The following is a 20163-nucleotide window of genomic DNA, read 5'->3' on the forward strand; positions in this document are numbered from 1 at the left end:
AACAACAGATTGACGTTTCGGCGCCCAGTACAGGGTGCCTTGTTCACAATAAACGAATGCATGGTGATCTTTATTATATATGCGGCGGTAGACGTCTACCGCCGCATATATAATAAAGATCACCATGCATTCGTTTATTGTGAACAAGGCACCCGTACTGGGCGCCGAAACGTCAATCTGTTGTTTTTGTGTTCCTCAGTTGGTGAGTGTACGTTTATACAGCCATGTTCTTTCCTCGCCAGACGAGTTTTTGTCAAACCCTAGACTTCATAAACAAACACAGTAAGATGAGACGTTTCAGCTGACCATGACCTAGAGCATGTAATCAATGTTGTTTCAATGTTTACTTGTGGAATACAGGCACAAACCTCACTTCTCACATAATCTATTTTTTGTCCTGCACAGGTCACAAAGGAAGGCCAGTTTGTCGACGTCCGCACCGTGGGGCGCTTTTGCTATGAGGATGATGAGCTGCTGGTATCATCGGCATTCCTGGCGACTGGCAGAAGCGAGCAGCGACCGTACTGCGAACGTACTCTCAACTCACTCAAGCACCGCCTGCTGGTGCATCTGTATCGCCAGGTAATTTAAACAGATACAAACACGACATACCTTAATGGATGCATTGATCACGTAATTTAGAGGATAAATTACACACTGGTTTAGCACTGGACTTTATCGAGTGCACATATTTAAAGAAATAACAGTGCAAGGCTAGCTATGCGATTCTCAGAGGAGGTGGTACTGCTGTACATCCACAGAATTAAAAGGAATGCGCATGGTAAATTCGTCTTGCTTCTTTCTCTTCTCTGCTTCACGCTTGTGGCATGCTTATTTCTGGTGCCAGTCACCAGAAATATGCATGTACCAGTCAGTAAATAGGCAGTACATATGCAGTACCAGTCACCGAGAAGCGGAGAAATATCATCTGTGTTTTGGGAAAGCTAGCGAAAAGGAAGACGGTAAGATGAAAAAATTCCAAAAGTCCGGGGAACAGTTAAAGCTAACAAAAGAGCAAAGGTTTACCTAAAACTTTGAAGGCCTTCCAGTAAACTTATTATTCATCTCGGTGCTCACACTGTGACTGGAGACGGTGCATGGGCATGTGTGAATTAAGAAACATGCACTATGTTCCGTGACAGTGACATCTTTCCCGCCCACTATGCTTCACCGCATAAAGGTCTGTCTTGCAGTGAAGCTAACATTAAAGGCAAGTACAGTGGAACCTCGTTGATACGATTCTGTGTAATACGTTCTTTGGGAGGATACATTTTTTTTTTCTTTTCCCGATAATACGATTTGGTTAGATAATACGTTGAATGATACGAGTTTCGGATGATACGCTTTATTTTCCAGTTCCTGTGAAGATCGTATCAATGAGATTCTACTGTACCGTTAAGTGAACAGCGCGTCTCGGCATTTTTTTCTGCCATTTGTTTAATTCGATCCACCGGATAGTTCGACCAGTTTCGCCGGTCTCGTCAGGATCGAATTTGTGAAAATCGATTGTATAAGCATTTCTGTCATTGTGCGTATGTTGACTATAAATATGGCATAAATATTTGCTGTCCTTGACACCGTCCCCCCTTATGCTCTTTCTTCCACCAGGCTGAAGCTGAAAAAAACCCAACGGCACTGCGTAAGTTCTATCAGCACTTTGACCAGCTTTGTGACCTGCGGCTGTGGAAGATGCAGCTACTGGACGAACGACATCTGCTGCTCAAGTATGCCAGCGAAGATGTTGTCTCATTCCGGCTCTCGGACCCTAACTCCCAGCCGTCCTTCTTTGTGGTTTACAATCTGGTGACCACTGAGGTGCTGGCTGTCTACGAGAACACATCTGAGGAGCTGCTGGAGCTGCTTGAAAACTTCAGTGACCTGCTGCGCAATGCAGCGCTCCACTCGGATGCCCAGCTCATTTGCTCTCCCTCCAACAACATTCATGCACGGCTGGTACAGCAGAGGTGAGGCTCCCATACAAATTGCGTGCAGTGTTCATAGTGTGCATGCGCAGTTATGGCATGGCTGTGAAACATTGTGAATGTTCAGCAGAGGTGTCATTTCGGAAGAGTCAAGTCTTCTTGTTGCAGGTGGGACACAACATTGCTTTAGGTACTTTGATACCCTTAGTGATTGACTGTGCTCTAAGCAATGCCAGAAAGTTACAGAATTTTGCTTCTGGTGGAAAATTGATCAAATTTAGCCATAATTTCAGGCATGCTCTCCACTGTAGAATTTAAACAAACTTCTGGGTGTGTGGGTTATACCAAATTGTTTTCTTCCACTGCAGCTTTGTGAAAATGTGTTTGTTTTTAAGCCACCTCACATTTCTACCCATAGCAGTTGTGAAAGTAATAATGAATGAACATACAAGGCAGAATTGTTTCTGGAGCTTTATTCTATACTGACAATGGTGTTGGTTGTTAGATTGTATAATGATTTGAGTGTTGTTTTATGTGGTCATTTCCATGAGTTACGTACATGGATTTCTTTTCTTTTCTTTTTTTTTTTCAGAAGTTGTAGTTGGAGGCATTGAAATATAGTACATTGAAATATGGTAGTGGCATGTTTTAAGCCCTAACGAGTTGGGAACGAAATGGTAGACATTGCAGACGTGCTAAAAATAAAAAATTCTTGACCCTACTAGGAAAGAAGTGACATAGGAACATGGAATTTGCCGTTTATTCAACATGCCACTATGAAGGTCAGTGCTGCATTGTGGCATAACTAGTCTGAAAAAAAAAAAATTGTGAAGGGTAGTTTCTGACATACTGCTGTACCAATGTTATAAAAATTGTATCGAGGTATTGGTTCCTTTTAGTACTTCTTTTTCAAATTTGAAACTGTGTAGTCGGACACAATCAACACCTATTGCTATGATGTACAGTCACTGTAGTGAATTTCTTTAAAAAGTCATTAGTTTTGTGGCTTTGTCAACAGGTGCATTACCCTGCACAGTGAAGACACCTTCTTGTATACTGCCTTTTATTCACATCAGTACTTTAGTTCCAAAGAACTGTGGCACTATCCACACCATTTTTGGTTGTAGGAAGTCTCTCTTCAAAGAATACGGTCTGGCGAGGCCCTTACACCTTCCCTCACTTGGGTCTGGGGTCCAACGCCTGAAGACTCGGTGAATTGTCCGAAATGTTCTGCTCCAGCTTCTAAAGTGGGCATTCACCTACGCTTGTGGCTTTGCCTAGGAATGAGGGCTGCTCGATAAAGAATGCTGAGCACTGCAAAGCTATGAATGGATCAGGCAGACAGGTATAAGTGTTGGATTAGGGGTGATAAGTTCGCTAAGCCACTACTCTAATTCCTGCATGAGGAGGGTCTCCATGATTTTAGTATTTAAAAAAAGATTTATGCAGCAGGGAAAGCTTCATGAAAAAGAGAAAACTTATTTGCTATGGTGCTTTGTTGCTAGACACAGTGTTCAGAGTCGAATCTCTGGCTGTGGCAGCCATGGCTTGGAAAACACCAACAAAAACTCTTGGGCAGTTATACTTAAGTGCATGGTAAACCATTAGAGAAAGATTCATAAAAGGAAAAATTTTCATCCACTCTACTGTAGCACGAAGCTACGAAGGAAACCCAACCACCAGGTTTCTGAAGAAGAAAGCTTTGCAGTTGAAGAATTCGTCCTGGTCATGGTATCGAACCCCAGGACCAGTGCCTTTTCGGGGCGCTCAATCTACGATTTCAGCTAAAAAGGAGGCCAGCAGATTGTAGAGTGAAGCCAAATTCATCATTAACTTGAATCACAGGGACACTGAATATGGAAAATCAGTTCTACAGAAGTTGACAAGGGGGAGAAAGGTTCATGAAAGGAAAAATTGTAAAATGAAGACAATTTTTTATTTTAAATTTAGATGGATATTCCAGAAGCGCAAGCAGTCAAAATTAATCTGGTGCAGTGTCCCTCATCGGCCCACAATTCAGCTCTGGGATGTTAAATGCCCAACAATTATTAATAAATGAATTAACGTCATCTTTATTAGAATGGCTGGCGCTTTGGCCTATGTTGGGAGGCTTGGAGAATTCAGGTGTGGGAATGGGTGGAACGGGAGGGGTAAGCAGATGATGGCCAGCAAGCTGTCTGTGGGGACCTCAGAGTCTGAACAGCAAACCAGACTCATCAACGAAGGCCAGAAGCAAATTGTACATGGCACGCTTATCGAGTTCGTCAGCTGGTGGGATCTAGACCTCATAGTTCGGAAATGTCATCCTGTCTAGGTACTTGCCACGTGCCTCTTCATGAGCCAAACATTCCCAGAAGTGGTGTTTGGCTGTGGGACGGCATGGTGTGCGGCAGTTGGGGCACTGATGGTCAAACTACATCGGCGTGTCCTCATCATCATTGTGGTTACCTCTTCTTCCTTTACCCACCAGGGTGGCTCAGTCAGCTAAGGCGTTGCGCTGCTGAGCGCGAGGTCACGGGATCGAATCCCGGCCCTGGCGGCCGCATTTCGATGGAGGCAAAATGCAAAAACGCCCGTGTGCTTGCGTTTTAGTGCACGTTAAAGAACCCCAGATGGTCAAAATTAATCCGGAGCCCTCCACTACGGCGTGCCTCATAATCAGAACTGGTTTTGGCACGTAAAAACCCAGAAAGAAGACCTCTTCTTCCTTTGAGAATATAGGACCTCCAGCGGTCAATGACATCAGGGGTTATGGCAAAACCTCATTGTAGGCGGTGAAGAAGTACCTGTCCGGCTCTTGGTAGTGCACAATCATTGGAAGGGTACTAGTGCGCAGATATCAGCCTTGCATTCTTGGGCAAGTTTCCGCATTGCTCGGCGTGGGTCACATGTCTGTATTTGCTTCAAATGCGTTTCGTATGCACTCACAGGCAACGAACGGTGAGAGGGGGCCGGGGCGGCAGCGTGGATTGTACTGCTTTCATGCACTGCCATCTCGTGTGCCTTCTCATTCCTAATTAAAAACTGGCATTGTCCGTTCCAGCCGTGGCTTTCTTGGATTGTATAGATAGCTATGTTGTTTACTTTTCTGATCGTAGCAGTATAATTATTTTTCATTGACATTGGTCAGCTGTAGCACTAAGTTTCAATCTAGCAGCTATCCCCAGTAACAAATTTGATGTGTCTGATCCATCCTGCATTACATCAGACAGCCATTAGATTGAAAGCTTCTGTTTAAGAATTGTTTAAATTGAAATCTCTTTCTGCATATGCTTAGTATCTTAGCAAACTATTTATCTGAGGCGCCAACTCAGATTGTCAGACGTTCACCATCAGTGCCTGTTGCTCAAATTTCTGCTCTGGTAGTTCGCTAGAGTGATAACGCTATGACACACAAGTGCCGGCTGAAGCTCTCTATTGTTTGCGTACATGTTATCACCACGAAGGATGCCTAGGCACTGCAGCGCAAGATCTTGTCCCTGTTTTCCAGGTTCAAGCAGACCATTGTGAATGCCCGTTATGGGGGTCAGACAGAGGCAGTCAAGCGTTTATTGGCGCAGCTGCCCATCAGCTCACAGTCATACAGCAACAGTCCCTACCTAGACCTGGCACTTTTCAGTTACGATGACAAGTGGGTGTCAGTGCTGGAGCGGCCTAAGGCCTGTGGAGACTATCCCATCCGGTGAGCGACAGTCATGCACTTTTTGGTTAAAATTGAGAGTATGACAGCATCCCATTGGTATGAAACATTATTAAAAATGGAAGACAGACACCGACCACAAAAGATTGATTAAGGCCAATGTTTCGGCTTCCTTTTGGGAGCTTTGTTCACAATGGTTTGTGAGGATATGATGTCAACTGAAAACAGGCACGCATGATTGCAAAAAAAAAAAAAAAGCAAACAAGAAAACTAACCATGTGTCTTCACTGCACTCAGAGTCAGTACACATCCAAACTACCACCAGAAACTCTCAGCCAAAAGCAGTACAAGCTGAATGTCTTCTCCATGTTATACAACATACTTACATGACTGTTTTGTTGTGTTTAATTTCACTGTGAACAAGGCTACCATGTCGGAGCCGAAACGTTAACCTTACTAAATCTTTTGTGGTGAGTGTTTGCCTTCATCTTTCATCACTTTTTGGTTAAAGAGCTTCACATCCTGAAATGACAGAGTTCATGGCACATAGTATTTCTGTGGTCTCATAACATATTCACAAGTGCTTAGAAATGCCTGAGTTTTGCTGAAGTGATAAAAAGAAATGGGAATTTGCACTTGCACCCCAATACAGCTGCATATGGCTTCGAAACGTGAGTAAGTGCATTAAAGTGCCTAGTTTTTGTAGCGAGGATGAAAATTCATAATTTTGCAATTTAGCGATACATAGACCAACTGTCTTACCCAGCTGTATCATCGTGTGTGTTCTTGCCAAAAGGGTAGCGATATGAATAAATTATGCGTCCTTTGTTACTACATACACCACCTATGTCTCCATCATCCGGTGTTTTGCATAGTCATTTATATTGAAAGACATTTTATGGCATACATAGAAATTCCGTAATGACCATGTTTTTTCCATATTGTCTTGCAACCATTTTATCACTTTCATCCTTGCCATATGGCAAAGAGACCCGAAATTTGCCCAGTATAACTACTAGGAGTGGAACTTGTGCCATTGTGACAGTATATACAGGGTGTTTGAGCGAACACTTTTTATCAAATTTTAGAGGTTGCCTGTGGCAGATAGCACAATTCTAGTTCATGAACTGGTCTACTCGAAGAGGCGATATCACTTGCACAAAGAATTGAAATGCATAATTGACTAATTAACAAAAATTTACTAATTAAGTTTTTAACTAATAACCTTATGGTCCATATTGCAATTTAGAAATTGTAGCCTTGGATTTCGCAAGGCTAGATTTCGCACTTTGAATGAATTCTCAGGATTTGACACCAGCTTCAAGATATTAATTGCCGAACTTGGTGGAGAAATGCATTGGCGTTCCAGTTACTTTCTTAACAAAACATAGTTTCATGTATTGAAGCACGGAAGTAACTTCACAAGTCATTTGCTGTGTGGCTTTTGGTGTAACAGTGAATCAGTCCACTTTGTGACTGACTCGTAATGGTGTCTTGTCACACAAGTGTCGACAGGATCTGCATTTTTTTTCTCTCTCTCTAGTTAAGCTGACCGAATCTGGCCAGTTGTGGCAATATTAGGCAAGCTGTGCGATTGTTCAACTTTAGTGGCTTGTGGGTTCGGCTAGCTTCTTTCCCCTTGACACCATGTTTCCTGCTGTGCACTGCAGTTAACCTTCGAGTGCTTGCTCACATGATTACATTTGACTGTTGTCTGAAGTCCAGAATTACATGCAGTTTCTACGCACGTGACTCTGGCCTCCTGAAGTTCAAGATCTACGCAGGCTTGCAAGGGCGCAATGCACCACCAGCAGCACGGCGGCTCGTCGCCTTCACCTTCCACCCGTACGACCCCTTTGCCATCAGTGTACAACGAACCAATGCTGAGTACGTAGTCAACTTCCACATCCACAATTCTGACACACCTTTTACATCTTGAGGAATGTTGGCAGTTAGCCACCAAGAATGATTTATCATGGCACAAAAGTCTGTCAGGGACAAAACTTGTGGACCTTATTTGTTGGAATCTAGATGTGTCCGGTGATTTAGATTTCTTTCGCAGTTCCTGTGGTCTCCAAACTCTTACCCATGTTGTACAGTGCTATATGCAATTCCCTTGTGTTCATTCGTGTGTGCGAAATTGGATTGCAAGTACAGTCCATCTTCTGCACACCTGGCCACATAGTCTATGATATGGACTTGCGAAAGTGAACGAAAAACTTGTATGAGAGGAAATTTGTCATAATGCAAGATTTTACCTAAAGGTGGTTATCTTCCTCACGCAATTAAACTTTTTGAGAAGGCAGCATTGTTTAACAGTGTAGAGGTATAAACAATTTATTTTGCATTTACCATAAGTTTTAACAGAGACAAATTTGTCCTGACTGCGTGAAAAAAAAAAAAATCATGACACTGAACCTAATTACGCCGAGTGCAGTTCACTTGGTTACTGTCAGCATAAATTGCTACGCGAACAAGTTGAAAATTACTTGCGTGTATATTATGTTTCCCAGTTTGCCTCGGCAGACATAAAAATTGTGTAATAATCATTGATTAACTGCTCAGTTACCCAATATTTTTAGGGAGCACGTTGCAATGCCGAATTGAAGCTGATCAGTGCTCAAGGCATATCCACTTGGAGGGCCTCCAGACTTGGGGTAAAATGCATTGGTATAGCAATTACTTTTTTTTTTCCAAGAAAGTTTTTGTTAAGTACTGTTCAACAGATCTGTATGCAAGAGTACATTTTGTGGCAGCTTTTCGGGACAAAATATCTGGTAGTCTCAGGATTCCTACTAACTGGACATGCGTTCAGCATTGACTAGCTTTATTTGCACGATTGCAACATGTGCCCTAAGGTAATAAATTAAAAAGTATAACTTGCACATTTTACTTCATTAAGGAGATGATCATAATTAGTGCAAATCTCTGCTGTACTTCACACACAATCACCTCTTTATCTATACCGCACTGTTTTTAAGATTTAAAGGTATTTACTGAAACATCCGGTATAACATACCAGATTACCAATACTTTATTAAAAGATAGGCAAAGAAAGTTGTAGCAGTTACTCAGCAATGTTGCAATTTGGCACACACCCGAGGTCCATTTGATTCACCCTGCAGTGCGTGAACTAATTCATTTTGGTTTAGTGCCAGTTCCCTGGTCGTGCAGAATCGGCCTGGCACCTTCTGCTTAAGCGCTGCACTACACGTCCCACGAGTCCGGGGAATGCTGCAAACTCGTTCTGCATGAAGCCCACACTAGCTGAAGCAAGTAGTGATGTGCAGACGATTCCATGTCGTTGTTGAAATGAATAGCAAAGTGCACCACCTCCTGAACTAGTTCAGGAAGTGCAGACAAATTGAAAGGACCTTTTGGTGGTTGCCTGCATTTGCAAGTTTAACCCATTTCCATGCTGGCTGGTTGCAGCTGTTCTGGAAGCTTCGTGTTCAAGCTTTGCGTTGTGGCAACATAGTATTTAGTAGCTATCTGTCATGTGCAAAAATTGAGAAACTAGCTCAAGCATTGTAATGATCTTGAACTGCTGCATGATTACTCCCAAGGATTAATCGTGCTTGAATTGGTCTCTATATATTGTCACGTTGTAGTGACGGTGAAGAACACAGTAGCAAAACTGTGAATCGAATCACGAAAGTAACTTTTTAGTATTGGGCGAACCTGTGCCCATAAAAACAAGTTGCACTATGAGCACGATAGTGGAGCACAGTCGGCGATTGCCGAAATTTGATCTGCGGGTCAAGCACGCCGGCTTTTATACATGACTCGTCGAACATTCTGGCATAATCGCTGGTGCCTGCGCACCTTCCAGAAAGTGCATGACACAATTCACGTCATCCATACAAATCTGGTTACACCAAGTTCAGCGAGAACATACACAACAGATAGAATCAACAATAACGAATCAAGTAAGTTCCAAATCAAGCAGGTGCATCTTGTGCTGAGCGATAAACTTAACAGGTGAAATGCAGTTCCCGGAAAAAGAATAAATAAGTATGCGTGTCATTGCCCTCCTCTTAAAAAGCATCATCCCAATGCCACAAACACGAGGGCAAAAACTAAAGCACACATAGTAAAAAATAAATAAAAAAGAAACAATGTCTCAAGAGTTCGTTATCGCTGGTCGAAAGGCTTGTCAATATTGAGACTGGGCACACACGTCCAATCATGTTTTTCACTATGTATTGAGATTTCTAGGCTGCTTGTAAACATTGCTGCATCTTTTCTCTAGTCACGGGATTCCACGCATGAGCATACAAACTCTAAATGTGTAACCGTACATTGTTTGCTCTAGTGCTCTGTCCATGGATTTGTACCTAGCCTATAACGCCTGTTTGCAGTATTCTGAACTGTGTGTACAGTATTTACATGAAGTGCACCGTCATCCATTTACTGTTGAACAGAAGCCAAATTTTGACACCTTGCTGTGCATGTTATTGGTATTTGTAGCCTGTGAAATTTACAAAATGTAGCATATTGTGAATTATGGCATGTACAGTGATTATAATGCATTCAAATATTCAATAGATTTGGAAGCCTTTGCAAGATGCAACAAAGGGCATCTCTCTGTGCTGCAATTATTGCAACTTTTACTTTGCATTTGATGCATGTAAATTAATTGGGGGCTTTGTATTGCTTTCCAGTGTGTTTGTTGTCTTCTGTGAAATTCTGCAAATACTGTAGTGAGAAAATGGGGTTTATTGTATTGTCGCAACTAAGTTCACTTTGTTATGTTGGCCTCTGAATGAAAGCTGGATCGTGCTAGGCAGTTCTTGTATGTATTTTGATTTGAGTGCACTGTGTCCTTGTGTCACAAATTTCCATGACTGGCCCTATTGTCACACTGAAATCTTACCCCATATTGCCCTGGGCTGCTTTTTTGTGTACATTTTCCTTTTGCAATCCATTAATTACAGTCACTATTGCAGAAAATGTGCACGCAAATCATGTATGAATGGTTGGTAGACTTATGATTGTTTTGTGAGCAGATGCACTTCAATTATGTTGTATGTGTGCATCTTTTTTTTTTTTAATCGTAATGATGCCAAAGTTCTGGCTTGTGTTGTTCCATGTACACATGTGTTGGCTTTTTCATGTCACATTGCAAATGCTCATGGATTAATTTATGCAGGGCTGTGGCAAGTGTGCATCACATCATCATATCTCTTAACAGTTGAATAGCACATTCTGAGATAAATAGCATGAACCGACAGAGACAGAAAACAGTAGGATATAAGAGGCAGACAGTTTTTAGTCTTCACTTCTTGTTTGTGCCATAGTTGTTCCACTAAGACATTAGACATGCTAAACTGTTCCTGTACTGTTACTCCACAGTTCCGCTACACTTTCTTTGCACTTGGAATGCATGGCCTCTCTCTACTTGTTATGCATGTCATGTCGTGCACAAGAGCTGCTAAAAGGAATATTTGTGCAAAAATAAAATTTCTTGACTTGGGTGCGACGGCGAAAATAGTGAGCAATGTAATCATGGAAATACTTGTTTTCAAAATTTACAAGCAGTAGACGTGACAAACGACACAGGACGCACTCCTTTTGTCCATGTCCGCAAGACATTATACGTTTACTACTCTTGCTGCTCGTAATGGATCACCAACAAGCACAGATTGTCACCTTAGTTCAACAAAGTGTTTAGCAAGCCTTTGCAGAAGGAGGATTTTATTTGCTGCGATGAAATTCTGAAAGCCTTTGGCATTGGCCATTGTGCGTGCAGATCTGAAGGCCCTTTTTTTTTTTTTTGTGGATGAAGGCATGACACTTGTGGGACATTAAAGATCAAAAATAAATTGAGCTGTATTAGTAAATGATCCCTCTACAATACCCCCCAAAAATTATCGTAAGGAGAGGCTAGGTAAACCAGAAAAGATTGTTGGTGCTACCGCCTTGAATGCCCCTGTACCAGCTTGCTATAACATAGATATTGATGGTATCTGCTCAGGTCTAGTTCATTGCTTATTGTTAAAGATGGACTACATTGTTTTAAAGAAGCCAAAGCAGCCCAAATATGGTAAAAATACTTTGACATCCACGACGTCACACTGACGTGCTGGCACTGGGGTATCAGTGCAAAATTAACAAAATATAACTTTGAGCTTCACGTGTTCTAATTCTTAAGTGCCAACTGGCCCAAGTTAACACACTGTTAACAAAGATACAGCGTAAAAAGAATACTATATCAGTCTAAACTGATTTAGGGCTTCTGTTTAGTGTCCCTTTAAAGTCATAATCATTGCAGATATGTCTTGCAGACAGCCTGGACCATTTATAAAACACAATATGCTCAGGATATGTTAGCGGAGTATTAGCTATGGCTTCTCCTGAATAGATGGTTTATGAATATCACGTACAGTCTAGGCACTAAGAAATATGCAGATGGGATGCGTAATGTAGGAAATGCAACACATGCTGATTAACAACCCACATCTTTATTTGAAGCAGAGGGCGTATATTGCAGAGAATCGGCAATTTTATATGAATGTTTAATTCATCTTCCATCTTGTTTACACGTGTGCCCTGCTTCAAGTTTGTTAGCCAGCCATCTGTGTTCTTTCCTATGAACTGCGGCTCATGCATAGGCTTCCTGCTACGACGTCAACGAATATTTTTTTAATTTTCCAAATGCCAGAAAAGCATTTATTGAAAGATATAAGCATGAATTGGTGAAAGGGTTAATGCCACATTGTTACTTCCTGCATTGTTATAGTACAACCTAGCCACTTTGCCAAGTTTTAGTGCCGACACTGAGCAACATGTGCTGTTAATTTGTGTGCTATACCAGCAGCCTGCCTCCTTTACCATTAAGGAAAATTAACAACACTCCGACACTGAGCAACATGTGCTGTTAATTTGTGTGCTATACCAGCAGCCTGCCTCCTTTACCATTAAGGAAAATTAACAACACTGCAATGATTTACAAACAACATTGATTGCTCAGCCTTAGGTTCTCTACAGTGACCTATTCCCTGCTTACCGTATTCTCACACCTCTAACCTGCTTTTGCTTGTTACTGCCAGAACCCCCAGTTAAAACTTCAAGAAGGTGGAGGGGGTATCATGTGTTTATCGCGCAGAAGTAACCACATACAGCAGCACTCAAATTTTTGTAAAGCAAGCATGCATAATTATTGGAACAAATAAAAGTTCAACCTACAATTTGATTTTGCATGTTCAGTCATCCTATCGCAGCTCTCACTGGTCTACAGTATTGATGTGCGGCTTTATGGCAAGGCTAAGTGGCACTGCCGCAAAGCCACACCAAAGGAAAGAAATCTTGTGTGTAATACACATCCTCCATTTGCACTTCAAATATTTTGAATTTGGTTGTGGATTGGTGCAGGTTGCAGGTGGGAAGATATGGTATATGTTGTAGTCCACAGATTGCATTTTGTTGAACCAGCACATTGGTGCTCCAAATAAAACTTTCGCTGATCAAGATGAAACTCTAAGGCTTGATCGTTCCTTTGTGCCATTTTTAGTTATCTGTATGATGTGTATTCGTGCACATCATGCACTAGTGGGCTTACCTTGATGATTCCTTTTCAGTAAATAAAGAATTCAGTTGTTGGAACAACAAAAACAGCTTTTATTTGGGATAAATGTCTCTCATTTGCATGACATTTAACAAGATTTTACAACGGCGAAAAAAGAACCACGGTTTGAGAGATTTCCTGTAGCGATGCGAGTATGGAACGGACAGAGAAAAAGATACAGGTCTACGGAGGACGACATCAAGATCACAGTGGTTACGGTTACAAGTTATGCTGGTGGCTGGCCGGGTTGGAACTCGGCACACAGGAGAGTAGTACTGGGAAAGGAAAAAAGAAAGGGGGTTCTAAGGCTACAGGAAGCTGCTATGGAGGCCGGAGGTGAGCGAACAACGTGATTTTTTTTGGTGTGAACATAAGATTCGATTTCAAGAATTCATAGGGGTTGTGCCGTATTGCCATGAGACGGGGACGGTGTGAGGTATGTGTCCGAGACAACAAAAGCGAATATATATTGCCTTTGGTATTTGGATTTTAAAAATCCAAAATATTAGTTCCTTCTTTTTGTATGGCAAGAAACTATCATGTACATGCGATGGGCCGCTGGTGCTTTTCACGGGCCAGATTGTGAAGCAAGCTCGAGTGGAGGGCACAGAGCCTCAATATTGCTGACTAGGGCATATTGCTGGAAGGGACACACTGTAGACCTAGTGGTTGCTTGAAACACACAGAAAGCTTGGGAGCATATGCCCTCTTTGCGACATGTTTTGTATGTAGCGAACGTTTATATATACCATGATGCTAAAATATGCTTCACAAGTACCAGCTTCTAGTGCACTGTCTTCGGCTAGCTATATAGTGGCTGCAATGTTTGAAAATGAAAAGTGAGGCACCAAGAAAGATGCAGATGAGTAGTACATCCCCTCTCAAAACAGGACCATTTGCTATCTGCTGGACTAGATGTGTCCGCTCCTCCCACAATGTACCGACAGCTGAACTAGACGTGCGGACGTGAGCACAAGCGGTTATGTTGGATATGTCGGAACACAAGCACTGCTACACACAATTCAAGATGCACGCACTCAAATGTGCAAGCAAGCATGCACTCAGGGAAAAGACACACGACATTGTGGTGTTGCATATCATGAACAGTCGAGAACAAACTATTGTCAATACAAGCCAACCGTGGCACATAATTTCGTGGCCTGCCTTGTAGCAGTTGTGCAATCTCAAATGAATGTAACATTATACATCAGCCTTCCCCAAACTAGGACATATAGATTGTAAAGCCCTCTGAAGACCATTATTTCCACACCAGAACCTTTTAAGAGGCAAGTGACGTTTATCAATGTAGATCAGTGTCTACTGCGGGGCCAATCAACTTAAAGCTTAAGCGAGTATGTGTACATTTTAGTGTTACTGTTCTGGCAAGGTACTGTGACGTAGCTCCAAATAGCGTTCGTGGCTACATCTTGTGATGCTCTGCTCAAACAAATCATGCGAGCCTCTTGCTGCATCCTGTGGCTGTGTATTCTAACATACTAGCATTTGTAGTTTTTGTAGCGACACAGACTTACTAATACGTATTATACCCTTCCGTGCCAAGAAATGTCACACAAGAGAACACAGTAGCGCATGCCGATTTGAACACACCATCAGATGTAGATCACCAGCACTGTTGTTTACATTTGCATCCCAGTACTCGATTGACATGTAAACGCTGATAGGTATACATACTGGCTAAAACTCGCATATATACTGCTGCGACTCTTATCATAAAAGCCTAACATAACCCTTGCCCACTGGCTGTGCTTTCTTCTCCTTACCAACGCTCATGCATTGTTTGCCAAAGCTAAATGTCCTTGTCTTCAAGGTCACTCTGCTGCAGCGAAAAAAGGTGGTGTATTACACCCGAAATAGTGTGGTCAACAGTTTTTCTAGCAAGAAACTGCTTTAAAAATGCGCACTAAAAGTAGGCATGTGAAGCATTTGCATCGCAGTGTGGTATGCAGTAATGCATCGCCATTCTCTAAGCTAAACACTTGAAATGAATCTGAACTTCTATGCTACCTGCATGGTGATTGGTGTGGTGCTTTTTTTTTTTTTTTTACCTTTGCAGGTTTCGATGTACTTGTAGTTAGGTTCTTCTCATAACGTTTCAGGACACATCCAAACAGACACTGCTATCTGCAACACACTTCAACCTGCGCTCGTTAATGTGAAAGTCGAAGGCTTGATCGTTGCTTTGTGCTCGCAAATGAAGTGATTATGCAGTCAGAACAACTTAACTGTAACACAAGGAGCACAGACACATTAAAAAACTGGAAAGGTATAGGGGAACACCAATCGTCATATCAGTCTTCATTCTTGATTTGCATTTGTGTTTGGCTGAAGACAGAAACGCTGAAAAGTGATCAGTAGCAGGGGATGGCTGCATATTAGATGGCCTTGACAGACTAGTGAAAGAAAAAATGTGATTTTCTTAGGCACTGCCCATATAACAAGGCATCCTTTATCGCTCCTGTCTCATAGCTGTTGTCGCAAGGTACTGACGAGCAGTCGTGCGGTTCTCCATTGAGTGCTGGTTTGAACATTCAAACAAGTGAAGAACAGCAATAGTGCCCGCCACCTACATGTGCGAAATGTTCTTTCCTTTTCACTGCAATACAGGCACAAATAGCACCAGCTGAACATTAGAAGGAAGCATTTCACAACCATGCTCTCGCAAATGATGAACTTGAAGGGAGGGGAGGAACTTGCATCATGAGGCCAGCCACTAAAGGAGCACAAAGTAAGCTAACTCAGGAGTTCCCAAACTGGATTTCAAGGAACCCTCAGGTTTCACAGGGGACTTCTTTGGTTTCCAGGAGCATACAGAGTGCTGCGTGTGCCCCCATTTTTTCCTTTTCACCTTGTCAACACCGCAGAAAAGCTACTTATCGCCCGATTGTTCATGCATTGTAATAACTGCTTGATTGATTAATTAATTCGTTGATTGAGTGTGGATACTTGTGGAGGAAATCTCGTCATGTCCACACAACTGTCCTGGGGCCCCGTGAGCACCTGGACTGACACACGTGACCGTTCACCTATGTGGCCTTTTCTTCACAATTGCTAAGCTACTAACGATTCTTCCAATCCACCCTTTGCAGCACTGTGCAAATATAAGCCTTGTGTAACCATTTTCCTGAGTCAGTGCAGGTGTTAATTGAGGAGCCTTTTTGCTGCGCTCTTTTTCACGTGTACCTGAGAGGCAAATGAGGGGTTCCTTGCCACATATTGAATGCCAAGGTGGTTCCTCCAGAGCCAAAAAGTTTGGGAACCCCTGTGCTACACGTATTTGATGTACTTGACAGCACAGACAGACAATGAAGGAAAGGGAGCAGTATGGGAAACTGCAGATTGGTGACAAGCATCTGGGGTAAGTAGAATCTTCAGTGAGCTTTATAACAACTCCCACATACAATAAATGTAGCAGTTTTGATAGAACAGGACATTTAAGTCACAATCAACAAGGCTCACTACAGGCATTGGGGACGTGGTACATGATTGATGCCATGAAAGACATAGAGTCCAAGGCAGAAGCTTCCAAAAAAAAAAAAAAATGTTACAATGATTTACAAAGTGAAAAAGAAACAAACAAGACATGCCCAGTTGGTTGTAACCAGTTGATAGAATCTGGCCATGTCTTAAATACATTCTGAACAACAACAAGGTTGTCGTCAAATGATGCCTCTTAACACACAGCGCACAAATTTCTAATGCGAGAGAAGAAAAAAAAAATGTAAGAAAAAAATTACCTGCAACCAATACAACCTTCTGATTTGTGCCTATGAAAAGCATTGTTAGCTTTTCTTTCTTTTTCCATCATCAAAAAAAGAAACCACCATCATTATTTCTCATCCCGCAGTAATAAAAGCTCATCAAGGATAGGGTGGGGGTGGAGGTGCAGAGTCCAAACATAAATAAACAATGACCTAAAAATGTCCGTGGCACTAAATAATAAATATTTACATTTTCACACTCAAAACTGGGCAGTTTCCATTATGATTGAAAGCATGGCTGCAAGGGAAAACTCATATATAAACAACCCAAAATGACTAAAGTCCAGATGTGAACCGTTCACAGATAAGACCAAAATCAACAGATGGGACTTGCTGAATTCAGAGCTAACACAGATGGAGGGTTGGTAGAGCCTCTTGTTCCCACAGCAGGCATTTGCACAGCTGGTAACAACTGAAAAAGAAGTTCACGTCTGTTGAGTCTAACATTCTTAAATCTCGGCTGCAGTGCTGTCTAGCAAAACTTGGTGGGCGAGTTGGCACTTTGAAGCCATAGAAAAATGGGTACAAACAGCACACACATGCATGCACACATTTGCATGAATGCTAACATGCTGAGGAGCAGACAGAGGAAGATCTACGCAGAGCTGCCAACCTTAGAAATTGAAACATGCTATTCATAGCCAAAAAAAAAAAAAGCTAAAATTTGGCTAAAAAATACAAAACATTTTTTATTACTTAAGATGTTATTAAAGATTTGCAGGCTGTGCTCTATAGGCACACTGTGAATTCAGTATGTTTTTGAAGCGCATACTATCCATGTTATGGAAGCCGAAAATTTCAGTTTCTGTTATACATTGGTTATATAGGTTGGTGTCACTGCTGTGTGAGTAGGTGTTGTATAGTCTATGGGTCTGAAAAATAGGGCTATGAAAAATCATTCAGCAACTGTACTTGCATTCCTTCGAATAAGTTTTGTCCTAAACTGAGTGTGAACAAAAAATAGTAAAATTATTGGTGTCAATACAACAATCGTAAACAAGCTCTAAAAATCCGCCACTTTACAATACAATCGCAAAAGTTTGCAGGAAAATATATATATGTATGGGAACAAGTGCCTTTCATTCAGGTTTTAACAAAAAATAGTAAAATTATCGGTGTCAATACAACAATCGTAAACAAGCTCTAAAAATCTGCCACTTTACAACACAATCGCAAAAGTTTGCAGGTATATACGAGTATATATGGGAACAAGTGCCTTTCATTCAGGTTATAGCGCTGATTTTTCTTTGTCCTTCCTGTGTATGCATGTGCATTTCTGCATCTTTTCTTCCATGGCTGTACTGTCATCACTCATAGGCACATGCAAGAGATCACAGCAGCAGGAGCAGCCTCAGCACCAATATGAACTGCAAGAAGGTCTGAACCTGAGCTTGAACAAGTACAGCTTCGTTACATTTTTTTTTTTTTTCCATTATGAAACCTAATATGAAGCTGTTATGCCGCCTGTACGAGAAATGGCCATGCAAAATACACTTGACCGAGTCTCAATCAATAAATTCTAGAATAGAAATCAAGACTTAAGCTAGATTTAAAAAAAAATCCATTCGAGACATTTTTGATTAAAGATATATTGATGGCATCTTATGTTCGAAAGCCTGGGCCTGTATGAGAAATGCCACTGTATAAAGCTCCAAATACGTTCTGACAATTAATGGATTAAATTAGGTGCATGGTAGAGCGCACCTAAATATGAGTATACGCAGTTTCTTTCCTTTTTTTTTAACCTCGTAACTGCAGTTACAAATCGTGAAAAAATATTTAGAAGTGCAAAAAAAAAAAAAGTAGGAGAAAGTCATGGTGGATTTTGTCAAAATTACAAGAAACTGAACACATGCACATGTGCAACTGCGCATTTACGCGGCTGCACACGCCCTATCTTGAAAGCGATCTGACGGCGTGCTCCGTTATCGCCGCTCAGTTTGCGTTGAAGCTATACACAGTACAAAGGTCACTTCGCTCGCTGTTGCAGTCTCCCTTCCTCAAGCTAGCGTTTTGACAGCGAGTGTCCGCGGTCATCGAGTGTGATGTGTTCATGTTTGCCTGCGTGCGCTGGCACCATGCTGGTTAAATTACTTTGCAAGTTTATACGGCCAATAAAACTACTATCCTTACTTTGTATAGCTGTCTACGCATTTGCTATCGCAATCGATGGTTCGCCTTTCGGGAGAAACTGCGACTTCTTTACAGGTGGCCGCGGGAAAAAAAAATCGCTCGAAATTTTACCCCGCATAATAAACGCACCCCCCAACTTAGCGCATATTTTTCGAGAAAGAAAGTGCGTTCATTATACGAGTAAATGCGGTATCTTTATAGCATTATAGGCAGACTTCATCCACACTGGATAAGACTAACATAAGGCTAAAGTGCGTTGAGCGTAGGTGAGTGCATCACAGTGTGCACAAAATCGCAAGTTTGTACGAGATACAAGGTATAGAAACATCTCTTTGATAATTGAGAGTGTGCAAAGTTGCCTGTGATGCACACACACGCAGCTGTCGAGACGTACCCTAGAGAGTTAGCGATGCTAAGCTCGGACATAATTTTTTTTTTTAATATATCTTCTCCACTGTAGTGTGGCTGCCATTGACAAGAATTGAATTCCCACTCCTGGCGCTCAGCAACAGTACAGGCATTCACCATCCTGCTGCATCAGCACCTGTCCTTGCGTAGTTGCATGTCATGTTCCATCTTTAGTACTGCAAGTATGTCACACAATTAACCTACTAGGCTAGCTTTCTGCATGACCCACGACAGCAGCTATGGGCTATTTTGGGTGCCATCGGTCATACCATCCTGCTGCGTCCATCTGCCTTGCCTATTTCATGGTGCCTTGCCTATTTCATGTCATGCTCCATCTTTAGCTTGCAGATGTGTCACACAATTAACGAACTAGCCCAGATTTTTGCCTAAACCGCCGCAGCAGCTATAGGCTATTTTGGGGAACATGCCATGCTGCGTATGCCAGTTGTTGTCGGGTCACCATACCTGAGGATATCTGTTGGGAACACCAAGTGCTGACGGCTTCCCTTCTGCCGCTTATTAACCCTTTCCGTACCGCCCCTTTCCGTACCGCAGGAAATGACAAAAAGTGTATCGAATTTCTCAGAGATTTCAAGAAGCATGCCTTCACAACTATACTCGTCATCGGTTATACTGGCATAAATTTCGGTGACTATACTCGTCATCAGTAGGGAAAGGGTTAACTGCGATGGCACCCTGCTTGTTTGGCCAGCC

General features: G+C 42.0%; 2 protein-coding genes across 12 annotated transcripts in view; one reads left to right on the forward strand and one right to left on the reverse strand.

The window, feature by feature from the left end:
- LOC119442077 (DET1 homolog) overlaps positions 1 to 20163 on the forward strand; it is a 36771-nt gene that overhangs the window by 2258 nt on the left and 14350 nt on the right. Inside the window, exons 2-6 of one of the 3 annotated variants that reach the window (XR_007465648.1) lie at positions 406 to 582; positions 1609 to 1964; positions 5413 to 5604; positions 7300 to 8838; positions 8913 to 11341. Coding sequence is in view for 2 of the 3 variants with exons in the window: in XM_037706799.2 (XP_037562727.1) it covers positions 406 to 582; positions 1609 to 1964; positions 5413 to 5604; positions 7300 to 7501 (927 nt within the window). In the remaining variant the exon portion in view is untranslated. Of the gene's footprint in view, positions 1 to 405; positions 583 to 1608; positions 1965 to 5412; positions 5605 to 7299; positions 11342 to 20163 lie in introns of those variants that run through there. The other 2 variants (XM_037706800.2, XM_037706799.2) reach the window with 2 other exon arrangements.
- The window catches only part of LOC119442078 (endophilin-A), a 105637-nt gene continuing 98632 nt past the window's right edge, over positions 13159 to 20163 (reverse strand). For all 9 annotated transcript variants that reach the window (XM_037706807.2, XM_049661867.1, XM_049661866.1 and 6 more), the window contains one exon: positions 13159 to 17320. The gene's annotated coding sequence lies outside the window, so the exon portion shown is untranslated. The remainder of the gene's footprint in view (positions 17321 to 20163) is intronic.

The sequence above is a fragment of the Dermacentor silvarum genome, chromosome 2, assembly GCF_013339745.2.
Source record: "Dermacentor silvarum isolate Dsil-2018 chromosome 2, BIME_Dsil_1.4, whole genome shotgun sequence".
NCBI lineage: Eukaryota > Metazoa > Arthropoda > Arachnida > Ixodida > Ixodidae > Dermacentor > Dermacentor silvarum.